This window comes from Emys orbicularis, chromosome 2 (assembly GCF_028017835.1).
Source record: "Emys orbicularis isolate rEmyOrb1 chromosome 2, rEmyOrb1.hap1, whole genome shotgun sequence".
In the NCBI taxonomy this organism is placed as follows: domain Eukaryota; kingdom Metazoa; phylum Chordata; order Testudines; family Emydidae; genus Emys; species Emys orbicularis.
Window position 1 is genome coordinate 175,590,640 of NC_088684.1, and position 15,625 is coordinate 175,606,264.

Genomic DNA, 15,625 nt, shown 5'->3' on the forward strand with positions numbered 1-15,625 from the left:
CTTCCATTTGGCCTTATTGGGGCCCCTAGAAACCCTATGGTAGATGCTCTGGAGCTGTCCACGAATCCAACCACACTTCTTCTACCTGGCGCCCACCGGATTCCTAAGAGTACAAGGAGGCGGACGTTGACCTGGGTCTGAAGTACCCAGGGGGGGAGGGATAGCTCAGTGGTTTGAGCATTGGCCTGCTAAACCCAGGGTTGTGAGTTCAGTCCTTGAGGGGGCCACCTAAGGATCTGGGGCAAAATCAGTATTTGGTCCTGCTAGTGAAGGCAGGGGGTTGGACTTGATGACCTTTCAGGGTCCCTTCCAGCTCTATGAGATAGGTATAACTGATAGTATCAACAGGAATCTTGTCCTTATTTCTGGATGAAGCTATCACTCCACCTTCACCATCTCTACTGGACGACCATGGGCAGTACCAGGGGTTCCTGCAGAGGATAGCCAATAACCTCCAGGTACCACTGGTGGAGGTCCAGGGACTCCCAACAGCAACTCCTAGATATTCTGCAGCTGTAGGTCTATGCAAGGTGGTGTTAATGAGGATATCCAGGAGCCAGCCAGGTTGGTCTGGCACACTGCAGCCTCATGTGCCCCCATGCCTAAGAGGGCTGAGAAATGCTGTTTTGCCCCTGCCAAAGGGGCTGAATTTCTTTTCTTCCACCTGGCAACAATTCTGTGGTTGTACATGCATCCACAGAGAAAGAAAGATTGCAGCATCCCAAGACCATGCCAGCTGAGGATGGAGCCCAATTTCAGGCTTTCATAGAAGAGGGCAAGTTAGTGGCAAAAACTTCCCTTCAAGCTGCTGTGGACACTGCATCCAGAGGCTTGGCCACTGGCATAGTCACGACGCATGTGTCTTGGCTTCACTCCTCAGGAAGGTCCAGTACACCATGCAGGACTTGCCTTTTGACGAGTCAAATTTGTTTAGCAGGAAATCGGATGAAAGTCTCAACATCAACTCCTGTGCTTCTTGGGAATTTACACCCTGGTCCAGAGGAGAAAACACTAGAGGCAGGTGTATAAGCCAAGGCTGCCCCCTCCACAGATGTTCTGCCATCAGCATCCAGCCAAATCCCTGTGTAAACAGAGGCTTCAGAGGTCTCTCTTTTTTCAGCCCCCCTCTACTACCAAAACCTCTATCCATTCCCAGCTACCCACTAAGGGATACTTTTGATACCTCAGTCAAAATCCGCCCACCACTACTGATGCCACCCACATCTATCCCTCCCCTCCTTATCTTTGGGGGCTGCCTCTCACTTTGCACCCAAAATTGGGACTCTCTCTTGATAGTTGGGTATTAGAAATTATTCATCAAGCATACTCTGTAGAGCAGGGGTCTCAAACAGGCAGCCCGCGGGGTGATTTTCTGTGGCCCGCAAGCCCCCCACCCTCCCCCAGTGTTTACCAGAGTGGCTCCGGCCGGACGTGCACTGGGAGCAGGGCATGCTTCCTGCCTGCCTGCCCTGCCCTGCGCAGCTCCGGGAAGAGGCTGGAACATGGGGAAGGGGGGGCGGAGGGGCTGTGTGTGGCTGTTGCTTCAGGCAGCGCCCCCAGCAGCTCCAGTTGGCCGGGAACGGGGAACCGCGGCCAATGGGAGCTGCTGGAGGCAGTGCCTCAAGCAACAGAAACACACAGCCCCTCCGCCCCCCCCTTCACCATGTTCCAGCCCTCTCGACCTCATGGCCTAGTGTTTTGGATGGGCATCAGAATGAGAACACTGTTGCTCAGCACCAGGCCAAGCTATTCTTACTCAAAGTAGGAAAGACTTAGAATCTGCTACCTAGCTAAAAGGAGACGCTTGTCTACCTAGGCTCAGAATAAACAGCCGCTTCCAACTTCTGCAAATATCTTAGTTGTTTAAGATTATTTCCTGTTTTTAAAAAACTCAAGTCCTTCCATTAGCTCACCATTGGTCCATCTTGCAGCAGTCAGTGCCTTCCTGACAGTGAGGTTTATGAAAGGCCTAGTCAGGACCTTTCTGCCAGTTGTAAAACCTACACCTGAATGTGACCTCAACCTCATCCTATTAGCACTCACCAGGCCACCATTTGAATGCGTGGTAACATGCTCCATGTCGCACCTGTCCATGAAAGTCATGTTTCTAGTTGCTATTTCCTCAACCAGAAGGGTGAGTGAGATGGGAGCCCTCCTGGCAGACCCCCACCGTATGCTGTTTTTCTCTCTTCACCAACATACTAAATTCTTCCTCAAGGTTATTTCTGAAATCCACATCAACCAAACTATCCGCTTACCCATTTTATTCCTGAAACCCCATGTTTCTGCTGAGGCAGGCCAACTTCATTCCCTCAACCTCAGACGCACCTTAGCGTTCTACCTGCAGAGGACCACATTTGTCAGAAAATCATTTAGGCTATTTCTTGCTATAGTGGAATGGACTCGAGGACAAGCTATATCCTCTCAGAGAATCTCCTAATGGAGTTCTGGTTACATCATCATGTGCTATGAATTAGCACATTTCCCTCTGCCTGAGGTAAGAGCACATTCCACAAGAGCATAAGCTGCCTTTACAGCATCCCGGCAGGAAGTACCCATACTGGACATATGCAGAGCGGCTCCATTTACAAAACATTATGCGCTAGTTCAGGCATCCTCTCACCCCTCCAGCCTCAACACTCCTTGTCAATCACCCACGTGTGGAATACACATAGGTGCCGGCACTCAAAGAAGAAATGGAGGTTGTTTACCTGTAACTGGAAGTTCTTCGAGATGTGTGGTCCCTATCTGTACTCCACTACCCGCCCTCTGTCCCCTCTGCTTCAGATCCTCCTCAATTCACGATAGGAGGAGGAACTGGAGAGACTTCAGCCTGGGCTTCCTCTTACATGCTTGGTCTGGAGCATGAGGAGGACTACTGAGTATGCGCGGGCCAACGGACACTGCTTGTTAGACTTTCCGGACTGGGGTGTATGGCACGCATGCACACTCACATGTGGAATACACTTAGGGACCACACATCTTGAAGAACTTCCAGTTACAGGTAAGTAACCTCTATTTTTAACTTTTTTACTTTTGTTATCTTATTAATTGCAATATTAAAGTCAAAACATTTAAACTTTTAGATACATGACAAATTATAATAAATCAGAATGATGAAGTTGAAAGAAAATACTTTTGGAGTATTTCATTTCATGAAGAATTCTGAGATTTTGATGTTTCTGCCCAATTAAGGATGAAACCAAATTTCAAAATCTCAGAATTCCCACACAACAAACAGTTGTTTCAAGCAGCTGTAACCTGTACTAGAAGAGAATCACCACTACACACATGCTTCAGAAACCTGCCACCACCTATCCCTTTGCAACTGATTGTATCTGTGCTAATAGGAAGAAATTATGATCAATAACAGCTAGGCAGATCTTTGTGAAACGTTAAGACTCCTACATAGCTAAAACATATAGGAAGTGGTATTTACAGGCAATGGAAATCCTGCATGGGAGACTCACATCTGAGAAGACTGCATCCTCCTTTAAGTAGCATGCTTGACCTGCATGTAGAGCATATTACTTGTGGCTTGTCTACACAGGGACACTCAGAAAAGTTAACACTAATTAAACAAAGGAGTGAAATGAAAGTGCATTAAACCGCTGTGTGGATGTTCTCATTCAGAAGTAAAGAGGCCTTAGTTCGCTTAAGCTAAAGCAAACTATGTTCACTTTACTTCTGAATGAGAAATAGGTTGTAACACAAGTTGTACCTGAGGATGGGAGGCTGTCTGGGAAAGCAGTGACTCACAGAAGGACTTACAGTCGTCGCAGATAATCACCTCAACATTAGCAGTCAAAGCAATGCTGTGGCAAAAGGGGCTAATGCAATCCTTGGATGTATAAAAAGTGGGGAATATCCACTAGAAGCAGGGAAGGGATATTTTTGCTGTATACAGCAAGACCACTGCTAGAACACTGTGTCCAGTTCTGGTGTCCATGCTTCAAGGAGGATATGAAAATACTAGAGAGAGTTCAAAGGAGGGCCACAAAATTGATCTAGGAGCTGGCAAACAGGCCTTATGACGCTAGTCAAGGAGCTCAACTTATCAAAGAGAAAGTTGAGTGGTGACTTGATCGTTGTGTCCAGGTACGTACACGTGCAAAAGTTATCTGATATCAGGAGGGCTTTTCAACCTGGCTTACAAAGGCTTCACAAGCTCCAGTGGCTGGAGATTAAATAAAGTCGACTTTGAAATAAGACATAGTTTCCTGGTTATGAGGGTAATTAAAAATTGGAACAGTTTACTAGGGAGGTGGTAGATCCACTGTTGCTCAGTGCTTTTAAGACAAGATTAGATCTCTTTTAAAAAATATATGCTTTAATACAGTGTCTGGGAGATATTCTATGACCTTTATGTGCAGAGGGTCAAGCTGGATGGTTGTGGAGGTCCCTTCTGGCCTTGAAATCTGAATCTGAATCCCCCTGCTCCTCCCCTTCCTTCAGGGGCCATGGGCAGCACAGGATTGCCTGCATTGCACTCTGCATATTCATAACACTTTCAGTTCTGTTAAGATAAGATAATCAAATCAGTCATCTGCAGGTGTCAGGAAATAATTAGGGCTGTAAATTAATCGCAGTTAACTCACTCGATTAACTCAAAAAAATTAATCGCAATTAAAAAAATTAATCGTGATTAATCACACTGTTAAACAATACACTACCAATTGAAATTTATTAAATATTTTGGATGTTTTTCTACATTTTCAAATATATTGATTTCTATTACAACACAGAATACAAAGTGTACAGTGCTCACTTTATATTATTATTTTTTATTACAAATATTTGCACTGTTAAAAATAATCAACAAAAGGAATACTATTTTTCAATTAACCTCATACAAGTACACTTCTACCCCGATATAATGCGAACCAATATAACACGAATTCGGATATAACGCGATAAAGCAGTGCTCCGGGGGGGCGGGGCTGCGCACTCTGGTGGATCAAAGCAAGTTCAATATAACGCGGTTTCACCTATAACGCAGTAAGATTTTTTGGCTCCCGAGGACAGCGTTATATCGAGGTAGAGGTGTACTGTAGTCCAATTTCTTTGTTCTGAAAGCATAACTTACAAATGCAGATTTTTTGTTGTTACATAACTGCTCTCAAAAACAAAACAATGTACAACTTTAGAGCCTACAAGTCCACTCAGTCCTACTTCTTGTTCAGCCAATCACTAAGACAAACAAGTTTGTTTACATTTATAGGAGATGCTGCTGCCTGACTCTTATTTACGTCACCTGAAAGTGAGAACAGGTGTTCTCGTGGCACTTCTGTAGCCGGCGTTGTGAGGTATTTAAGTGCCAGATACGCTAAACATTCGTATGCCCCTTCATGCTTCGGCCACCATTCCAGAGGGACATGCTTCCATGCTGATGATGCTCGTTAAAAAAATTGTGACTGAACTCCTTGGGGGAGAACTGTATGTCTTCGGCTCCGTTTTACCCACATCCTGCCATATATTTCATGTTAAAGCAGTCTCAGATGATGACCAATCACATGTTCATTTTAAGAACACTTTCACAGCAGATTTAACAAAAGGCAAAGAACATACCAATGTGAGATTTCTAAAAATAGCTACAGCATTTGACCCAAGATTTAAGAATCTGAAGTTCCTTCCAAAATCTGAGAGGGATGAGGTGTGGAGCATGCTTTCAGAAGTTTTAAAAGAGCAACACTCAGACGCGGAAACTATAGAACCCGAACCACCAAAAAAGAAAATCAACCTTCTGCAGGTGGCATCTGATTCAGATGATGAAAATGAACATGCATCAGTCCATTCTCTGGATCGTTAATGAGCAGAACCCATCATCACCATGGACGCATGTCCTATGGAGTGGTGGTTAAAGATGAAGGGACATATGAATCTTTAGCACATCTGGCACGTAAATATCTTTCGACGCCGGCTACAACAGTGCCATGCGAACGCCTGTTCTCACTTTCAGGTGACATTGTACACAAGAAGCGGGCAGCATTATCTCCTGTAAATTGTAACCAACTTTGGTTGTCGGAGCAATTGGTTGAACAAGAAGTAGGACTGAGTGGACTTGTAGGCTCTAAAGTTTTTTACATTGTTTTATTTTTCAAAGCAGTTATTTTTTGTACATAATTCTACAGTACTTGTATGAGGTGAATTGAAAAATACTATTTCTTTTGTTTTTTACAGTGCAAATGTTTGTAATCAAAAATAAATATAAAGTTAGCACTATACACTTTGTATTCTGTGTTGTAAATTAAATCAATGTATTTGAAAATGTAGAAAACATCCAAAAATATTTTAATAAATGGTATTCCATTATTGTTTAACAATGCGATTAATTGCAATTCATTTTTTTAATCGCTTGACAGCCCTAGAAATAAGGTTTTTCCCTGATGCACAATTGGTTAGGTGTATTCTGGGTTTTTTCACCTTTCTTAGAAGCATCAGAGATTGTCCATGTCTGGAAATGGGACACCAGATGGGTTGGATCAGTGGTACAGAGAATCCTCTTTCTAGATGCCTGACTGGTGTGTCTAGCTCAAATGCTCAGGATCATACTTATTTGCCAGAGTTGGTCAGGAAGGAATTTTTACCCAAGGTCAGATTGCCAGGGACACTGGGTTTTGGTTTGGGTTTTTTGCCTCCCTTTGCAGCATAGAGCATGGTTTGCTTGCTGGGATCATGTGGACATTTCTCACCTAATGAATTCCCTGCCTTTACAGGGGTCTCAAGCATTGGTGGCACATTGGTCTCTCCTGTTCTTTCTAAGGCACATAGGTTAGCCTCCTGAAGATTGAATGCTTTAGTTAGACTAAAGTCTTTGGCCTTAATAAAGGGGTATCTGGGTGAAAATGAATGGGCTGTGATGTACAGGAGGTCAGACAAGAAGATCTAATGTTTCCTCTGGCCTTAAACTCTATGAAACAATGTAATTTAACTTCACACCTTTAAATTGTAATAACTTTCCTGAGTCTCAATGTGTAGATAAGCCCTTATAGATCAGACAGTGTCTGTAGAGCAGTGGTAGGCAACCTGTGGACCGTGGGCCGCACACGGCCCATCAGGGTAATCTGCTGGCGGGCCACGAGACAGTTTGTTTACATTGACTGTCCACAGGCATGGGCGCCCGCAGCTTCCAGTGGCCGCAGTTTGCCATTCCCGGCCAATGGGAGCCACAGAAAGTGGCGTGAGCTGCAGGGACGTGCTGGCTCCCACTTCCCACAGCTGCCATTGGCTGGGAAGGTGAACCGCGGCCACTGGGAGCTGCGGGCAGCCATGCCTGCGGACAGTCAATGTAAACAAACTGTCTCGCGGCCTGCCAGCGAATTAGTCTGATGGGCTGCGTGTGGCCTGCAGGCCACAGGTTGCCCACCACTGCTGTAAAGGGAGAAATCAGTGTTGAGCAACTTTCCTGACACCAAAGCCACGCCGCTTTGCTATTATCTGATGAAGATACTTTTTCTTTTATGCACTTATGGATGGCATATTGGGACCCAAATCTACAAAAATGCATGAACGCTTTTGTGCACGCTTGACATAGATATGCAGAGATCTCTGTGTGCTCAACCTTGGATGATGGGCTGGGTCCCCAAAGGTGGTACTTCAGCAAGGTTACTGAAGCCAGCAAAATCCTCAATGAGGAACAGTAACAGGAAATGAAAGTCATTCTTAATTGTTAGTATTGCTATTCAATGTAATATTCTCCTATTTGCACATTTGTGTCAATTGTCTTTAAGATAACATATTTATTGGGAGAAGGCAGCCTATTCTGTTATGTGGTGCCATAAATACCTCATACAGTAAGGGATCTCTATACTACCATAACCATGTCCAGGAAGAATTCAATTGCAGAACTATGGTCCCTTTTAGAGTTAAAACATGGTTCTGTCTTTAATATAGGTAATGCTTAATTGTGTGTGATCTGTGTTTTTGAACTGTGCTACAACCTAGGACACAGCAAAGCAGTAACATGGTTAAAGACTCCATGCATCTGAAGAAGTGGGGTTTTTACCCATGAAAGCTTATGCCCAAATAAATCTGTTAGTGTTTAAGGTGCCACCGGACTCCTCATTGTTTTTGTGGATACAGACTAACACGGCTACCCCTCTGATACATGGTTAAAGGGCACAGTTAAAATGTATTCCTTGGCTCCAGCCCCATAAGCCTGCCTGCTGCTTATTGGCAACTTCCAGATAATGGCAACTTTTTGCTGTGAACCAAGAGGTTGATAAGAAGCAGAATCCACTGTACATATAAAATATATTACACAAAACAAACGTAAATGACATTCAGTACTATGAATGTGTAAATTCTTTGGTGGATCATTTGGTGCCAGTGCAATTTCCCCCCCCCCCCCCCCCATTTCTAGTACATATGTAGAATTAGATCAGTTCTTTATAACTGTATTTTGGATAGACATTCATAGTTTATAATAAGCCCTTGGGAACTTTGGCAGGAACTTCCATGAAAGTTAAATAACAGTGAGTGGCCAATTGTGGCAGGAGATCAGTAATAGTATTCCATTAGTGCCTAGAAACCTCAAGCAGGATTGAGGCTGCATTGTGCCTAGGTGCTTTTACAACAGTGGTTCTCAACTAGGGGTACACCTACCCCTGGGGGTACGCAGAGCTCTGCCAGGGGGTACGTCAACTCATCTAGATCAGTATTTCTCAACCTGGTGGATGCGGGAAGCGTTTAGGAGGGTCGCAAGTGCAGGGCCAGTCTCAGGGGGTGGCAAACAGGACAATTGCCTGGGTCCCCATGCCACAGGAGGCCCCCTGAAGCTAAGTTACATGCCTCAGCCCCAGGTAGTGGGGTTCGGGCTTGAGGCTCCTGAAAGAGGCACAGCAGTCTGGAGAGGTTTAGAACCATTGCTTTACAAAACACAGACAGACAGATTCTGATATTACATTGAAGAGCAGCTTAATTCATGATTGCCTTGAAGTCGGTAGGACCAGCCATGGAGTCAGGTGTTACTCAACCTGAGCGAGGGTATCCTTATCTGGCCCATAGTAAGACATTTATAAAAGAGAGCAAATCCATGGAATGAGAAAAGCAGCAGCTCCACTGAATGTTCCTGTGTTGGCCTCCAGCCATTACAGTCACTAAGGGTCTGAGTGGCACAGGAGGAGGAGCAGCAGCCACTGGAAGCAGTGTGCCCCTCCTGGGTTTGTGTGGATTTCAGTTTGGAGACCTGCCAAAGAGCTGATGATGAGTCAACCAGTAGGTAGCTCTTTTCTATAGCTTCAAAATCACCCCTGAGAGGTGATATAAAAAGGATGCAGCTATCTGCAAGGACTACTTAGCTTGTGAGCGGGTCATGCTGCCATGCAGGAGGGGGGCTTTGGGGTCTGGGTGAATCTTTGGAAGTCTAAGGGGCAGAACCTCCTCGCTTTTCCTTGGACACAAATCTCACTCCACATTCCACAAGGAATGTTTCAGAAGAAACCCCAAGTAGGAAAGAGTTTCCCATTCCTTACACAGAAAAATCTCTCATATGGAGCATGTAGGTCTCTGTCTTAGTTACTAAAATCCTATTCTGCAAAGTACTTATAAAGATGACCTTATATTTTACTCCGTGACTTGTTACTAAATTGACTGCTTATACCTTTTATAAAAAATTTTCTTCAAATTATTTTTTGTTTGAAACAGAAGCATAATGCGAATCTGAAAGCATTAAAGCCAGTCAAACTTGATACTGAGGTAAGATGCTTCCCTCTATTTAGTATTGAACCTTTTAATTATTTGTTAATTTGTATAAAGAATGTAGTGAGTGGAAAAAAATGCAGTAAATTTATCATGTACAGGAACAAGCAAAACTTGGAAAACTTGGATTAGAACTGCATTTGCTCACATCTGATGTAGACTCTGAGACTGAGAAATGGGAGGACCAGGAGAATGAGATTGTGCGCCATGGACAAAGTATATCCAGCATGGCCCACTCCATGTACTTATTTACCAGGTAATTACTCTGAATACAGTTTAAAAAGAAAAAAAGTATTTGTAGAACTTAAGGACCCAGACAGTTTTTCGCTTTATCAAGAAAGCAGAACATTATAGGGACCTATAATTGAGTTTCATCCATATGCCTCCTGATTTTATATTCTAGTGTATAATACTTCATCAATAAACAGCTTGGTAAGCTTTTCTAAGTGCTGGACATGATTTTGTTGGCAAGCAGCTGTTTTTAGGACCTTCTGTGAAAGATTTATTTTTTTTAAAGAAACATACACTGAAATTGTCAAAGCTGACCAAGAGAGTTAGTCGCACAACTCCCATTTGAAAGGCAAACAGTAATTGTGGGACTAACTCCCTTCGTCAGCTTTGAAAACTTCAATGCTTATGTTTAAAAAAAAAAAGACATTATTCAAATGTAATTTTTAAAAAGCAAAAAAGTCACATGTTAAGGTTAATCCTTCTTTAACTTATAAAAAAAAAAAGTAGCTACATTCTGTTTTTCAAAATTGTGAAAGCTGCAATTAAGGTTGCAGCAGGGCTTTCATAAGAACCTCATATTCCAATGTTTGTAACTGCCTGAAAAAATTTCATTTTGCACTGAGATGTCTCAGTCTAGATGTGATTTTTTTCATTTTGATTTTTAGTATGAGAAAAAACCCTTGCAGCTATTGAAATTATTGAAGAATGAAAAAACTACTACTTCAGCATCTAATGACATTTTGCTCATCAATAAACACAAATGACAGAAAAATCCCTTCAGGCTTTACATTTAAATATCACTTAATATGTAATCATCTCCCCCACTTGGGCGGGAGAAAAAGATTGGAGTTAGACTGAAAAAATCGGAAAGATCATAACTAACAGAAAATGACAACTAGTTAGGATATTGAAAATATAGATTTTGTACAGTGTGGGCAGGTTAACATTTTGAGAACCTTTTAGTATTTGCCTTCCCTGACTTTGTTTAAATGTGTAGCTTTAATGTTAATTATTGGAGGTTTTATCTATATAATAAAATATTTACTTGAAGCAAATCAAATTGAAACAAAGGAAATTAAAACAAATAGTAAAAGATTAACTATATAAATAAATAGAGAACAAGAAAAGATGTAGAGCCGCTATGCTGTGAGGATGGGGTAGAGATCAGGGATAATGAAACTAAATGTATACTTTGCCTTAATTTTCAGCAAGAATTACAATGCAGATCTTGGGGGTTATTGCCCCTTTTCTATCTGAGGGTCTAATCAAATTTCAGGGATCTTGGAGATGTTCCAGTTGGCATTAGAAATTGATGGTCTGGTATTTTCTTTGATGAAAACTTGTTGATTTACAAGGAATGTACAAAGTCCTGCTTCTCTGAATGCAGGAGGCATTTCTTAGTTTACAGCCCCAAGCCTCTTTAGCCAACACCAGACCCAAAAGCGCTCTTGCTAGCTTTTTTCTCCTGTCACACTGTAATCTGCAACTGTTTGTCTTATCTTACTTTTTGCATCTGCCTCTCTCTGTGTTCTGTTTATTCTCAGTGTCTGTGTTCTGCCCAAACACACGCCCACACCTACATATCTCAGCAAAAGCCTTCAGCCCACTTAGTGCAAACTCCTGCGTGGGTTCACAACCCCCTTTTGTTTTAGGTGGGAGGGGACTTCTGATTAACAGTGACATTACTTGAAAGGCATGTCCATACCCAGGGTATGTCTACACTGCACAGTTGTCGCCAAAACTTTTGTCTTTCGCGGGTACTTAAAAAAAAAACAAAAAAAAACGCGAAAGACAAAAGTTTTGCCGACGCAAGCGGCAGTGTGAACGCGGCTTTGTCGGCAGGAATGCTCCCCTGCTGACAAAGCTTATGCCGCTCACAGGGCTGGAAGTATTTTGTCGGCAAAAGTGCCAACAAAATACTGCAAAAGAGCATTCACACTCGCTGACTTTTAGCGACAAGGCTGTGTCGACACAGCCTTGTCGCTAAAAGCTGCATAATGTAGACAAGCCCCCAGTCTCAAAGAGGTTTGTGATTAGAGCAGTCACCGGTGCCTCTCACCATAACAGGGCAAAAGCATGACGGCTAATGGGAAGGAGTGTATGGAAATGATTACATCCACAGTGAAAGCCAAACCCAAAGAGCTTAATGCATTCAGGGTAGCGGGACATAACTTCTATCCCAGAATACTAAAAGAACTGACACATGAAATTGCAAGTCCAGTAGCAAGGATTTTTAATCTGTCCAATCAGGGATGGTACCATATGACTGGAGAATAGCAGGCATAGTACCTATATTTAAGAAAGAGAAAAAGTTATCCGGACAACTACAGACTCATTAATCTGACCCCAATAGTATGTAAGACCTCAGAACAAGACACGGAGGTAAATGGAAAATGGGTTTACCAAAGGTAAATTGTGCAAGACTAATATAGTGTGTTTTTTTTATAAGAACTGATTTTTGGTGTTTTGTTTTGGATTTTTTTTAGACCAGAGAAATGTTAGATCTAATCTATCTGGACCTCACTCAACCATTTGATACAGTACCACAGGGGAAATTATTAGTTAAATTGGAGAAGATAGGGATTAGTTTAAGAATGATGGGTGTGATTGACTGGCTGTAGTGGAAATGTCAATAGGTTGTGCTGAAATTGGAACTATCTGGCTGGCAAGGAGGTTACTAGTGGAGTTCAAGGTTTGCTCTGGGGACATTGGCACAGAAAGGAGGGTGCTCATAAAATCTGATGACACAAAGTTGGGAGGCATCAATCCAGAGGAGCACAGGAATATTACACAGGAAGAAGAGGATGACCTTGAGGACTGGAGTAATAGAGATGAGATGAGATTTAATAGTGCAAAGTGCAAGGTCAAGCACTTAGGGATTTATAACAAGAATTTCTGCTATATGCTGAGGGATATAGATCAGGGAGGTAAACACCAGGAAGGGTGAAGAACTTTTAAAGCTAAAGGACAATGTTGGCACAAGAAAAAATAGATATAAACTGTCCGTGAATAAATTTGAGCTGGAATTTAGAATGTTTCTGACCATTATAGAAGTGAGGTTCTGGAACAGCTTCACAATAGGAGTAGCGGAGGCAAACAACCTAATTGGTTTTAAGATGGAACTGGATCATTTGTGAAATGGATTAGATGATTGGGGGTTGCCTCTGATAGCAGGGGACTGGACTCTGTGACCTTGGATGTTCCTTCCAGTCCTCTGTTCAGATAAGCAGACTGGCTATATATAATGGCTACATTTGGCAAAGTTCTAGGAGGAGAAAAAGCATGTAAACCATATTATGTAAAAAACAAGGGAACAGACTAAGCAATCACCAGCTGTACATGATATTTATTGTCTCTTTCAGAGGAGAAGGGCTGCTGAAGACTACCCAGGATTTATTTCACCAAGCAGAGGTAATTTATATTGAGGAAACAGGGATTAGTAAACTATCTAAGGCTAGGTCTACACTACAGCGGGGGGTCGACCTAAGATACGCCACTTCAGCTACGTGAATAGCGTAGCTGAAGTGGCGTATTTTAGGTCGACTTACCTGGCTGTGAGGACGGCGGCAAGTCGACCGCTGCCGCGCCGCCGTCGACTCCGCTGCCACCTCTTGCCACGGTAGATTTCCAGAGTCGATGGAAGAGCCATCGGGGATCGATTTTATCGCATCTTCACTAGACGCGATAAGTCGATCCCCGATAGACCGATTGCTACCCGCCGATGCGGCGGGTAGTGAAGACGTGCCCTAAGATGCTGTTAATGGCCAGTTTGTGTTATTCTTGTATTTGAATTACAGAGCAATTTAAAGTTCTGCAGTTGGGGTCTTTAGCATTAAAAATTCCCAGACACCCCATAACTAAGGTAGAATTTTTCCTGAAAGCCAGCATACCTGCATTCAAGGAATTAGTTTGAGGGGCTACTATTAAAATATTAAGACGGTGTTCATCAAGCTTTGACGTTCTATAATTTGGATATTACTTTGAGAAAGGTGTAAAATTTCTGTACAAATAAGTTTGCGAAGGGACTCTTGTTTATTGACTATTAATAGTCTGAGATACCAGATTAATCTCAAGGAGGCACGGGGGAGACTGTACTGCTCCTTAAAAGGCCCCTTCACTTTCTGCAGGCTCAGGCACAGATTTCTCTGCTGTGTGACACTCAGCTCAGTTGTAACTGATGTTCCATCCTTCCCTGGGCAGCATGCAGCCTTCTTTTGAGCAGGAGGAAGGGGGAAAGCAAAAGAATTTAAATAATAGAAAAGACAAGAAGGAATGCAAGAGAATATAGCATAAAAGGACACGGGATAGAAAATGAATTTTGGAGATGGGGGATGAGTGGGTAGTAGTGGCAACTCTCAGGGCAACACATGGGAACACAGGAGCACCAGGAGGCATCCATTTACCAAATCCTTGCAAGGGACTTCAACAAAGAAAATTTGGGAACTACTGAGTTAAAATGAAACCTCATCACTCTGCATCCATGTTCTGAATCTTTGCAGGGAAAGCAATTTTTTTTATCTGAGAAAATGTCATTTTGTCCTGTATCGTGTAATTTCAAAATTGCCTAAAAAATGCAGGCAGATGTATATAACTTTAAATGTTTCCAGAGCATGGCAAAGAAATATTTCCCTCTGCCTTTAATTTTCTAGCACATCACTTTGTTGTACTACTAAGTAGTAGTCTGTTGCAATGGTTCTCAACCAGGTGTATGTGTATCCCTGCGGGTACATCAGCTCATCTAGATATTTGCCTAGTTTTACAACAGGCTGCATAAAAAGCACTAGCGAAGTCAGTACAAACTAAAATTTCACACAGACAATGATTTGTGTATAGTACTCTATACTGTAGCCTGGAATGTCAGTACAATATTTATATCCAATTGATTTATTTTATAATTATATAGTGAAAATAAGCATTTTTTTCATTAATAGTGTGCTGTGATACTTTTGTATTTTTGTGTCTGATTTTGTAAGCAAGTACACCCCTACCTCGATATAATACGACCCGATATAACACGAATTCGAATATAACGCGGTAAAGCAGTGCTCCGGGGGGGCGGGGCTGCGCACTCCGGTGGATCAAAGCAAGTTCAATATAACGCGGTTTCACCTATAACACAGTAAGATTTTTTGGCTCCCGAGGACAGCGTTATATCGAGGTAGAGGTGTACTTTAAGTGAGGTGAAACTTGGAGGTATGCAAGACAAATCAGACTCCTGAAAGGGGTACAGTAGCCTGGAAAGGTTGAGAGCCACTGGTCTATTGTTCTTGAACTATCCAATGTATTTGCAAAATAAACAAACAACGCTGAATAACCTTTTTCTGTGTCAGGTTTTTGCTACAGAGGGCATAAAGCTTGCTTCAGTTCTCACTGCCTTTTCTAATCAGGTAATGTATGACTAATAAATGGTAAAAGTGATTATTTACTTCCCCACTTTATTACACTTATGTTTGCCTGGAAGCTTGGGGTCACTGGTTTTCCTTGTAACTTACATATATGTTCTGTGATTGTAACACTGAATGGTTTTAACATCTTAAAATGTATTTCAGCTAGAAGACGATGACAAACCTTTGCTTTTGTTGGAGATTGACAAGCTGATCCCTGTGTGCCAGCAGCTTCAGATAACAGCTAAAACCACTGTTCAGGGGAAAAATGCTACTTTTACAAAGGTAAGATTTAAAAAGAAAAATACAAA

General features: G+C 42.5%; 1 protein-coding gene across 1 annotated transcript in view; it reads left to right on the top strand.

Annotated features, from left to right (window-relative positions):
• Positions 1–15,625, top strand: part of CTNNAL1 (catenin alpha like 1) — a 158,685-nt gene that overhangs the window by 139,707 nt on the left and 3,353 nt on the right. Inside the window, exons 13-17 of the mRNA XM_065399786.1 lie at positions 9,646–9,696; positions 9,801–9,955; positions 13,293–13,341; positions 15,261–15,317; positions 15,480–15,599. Coding sequence (XP_065255858.1) covers positions 9,646–9,696; positions 9,801–9,955; positions 13,293–13,341; positions 15,261–15,317; positions 15,480–15,599 — 432 coding nt within the window. The remainder of the gene's footprint in view (positions 1–9,645; positions 9,697–9,800; positions 9,956–13,292; positions 13,342–15,260; positions 15,318–15,479; positions 15,600–15,625) is intronic.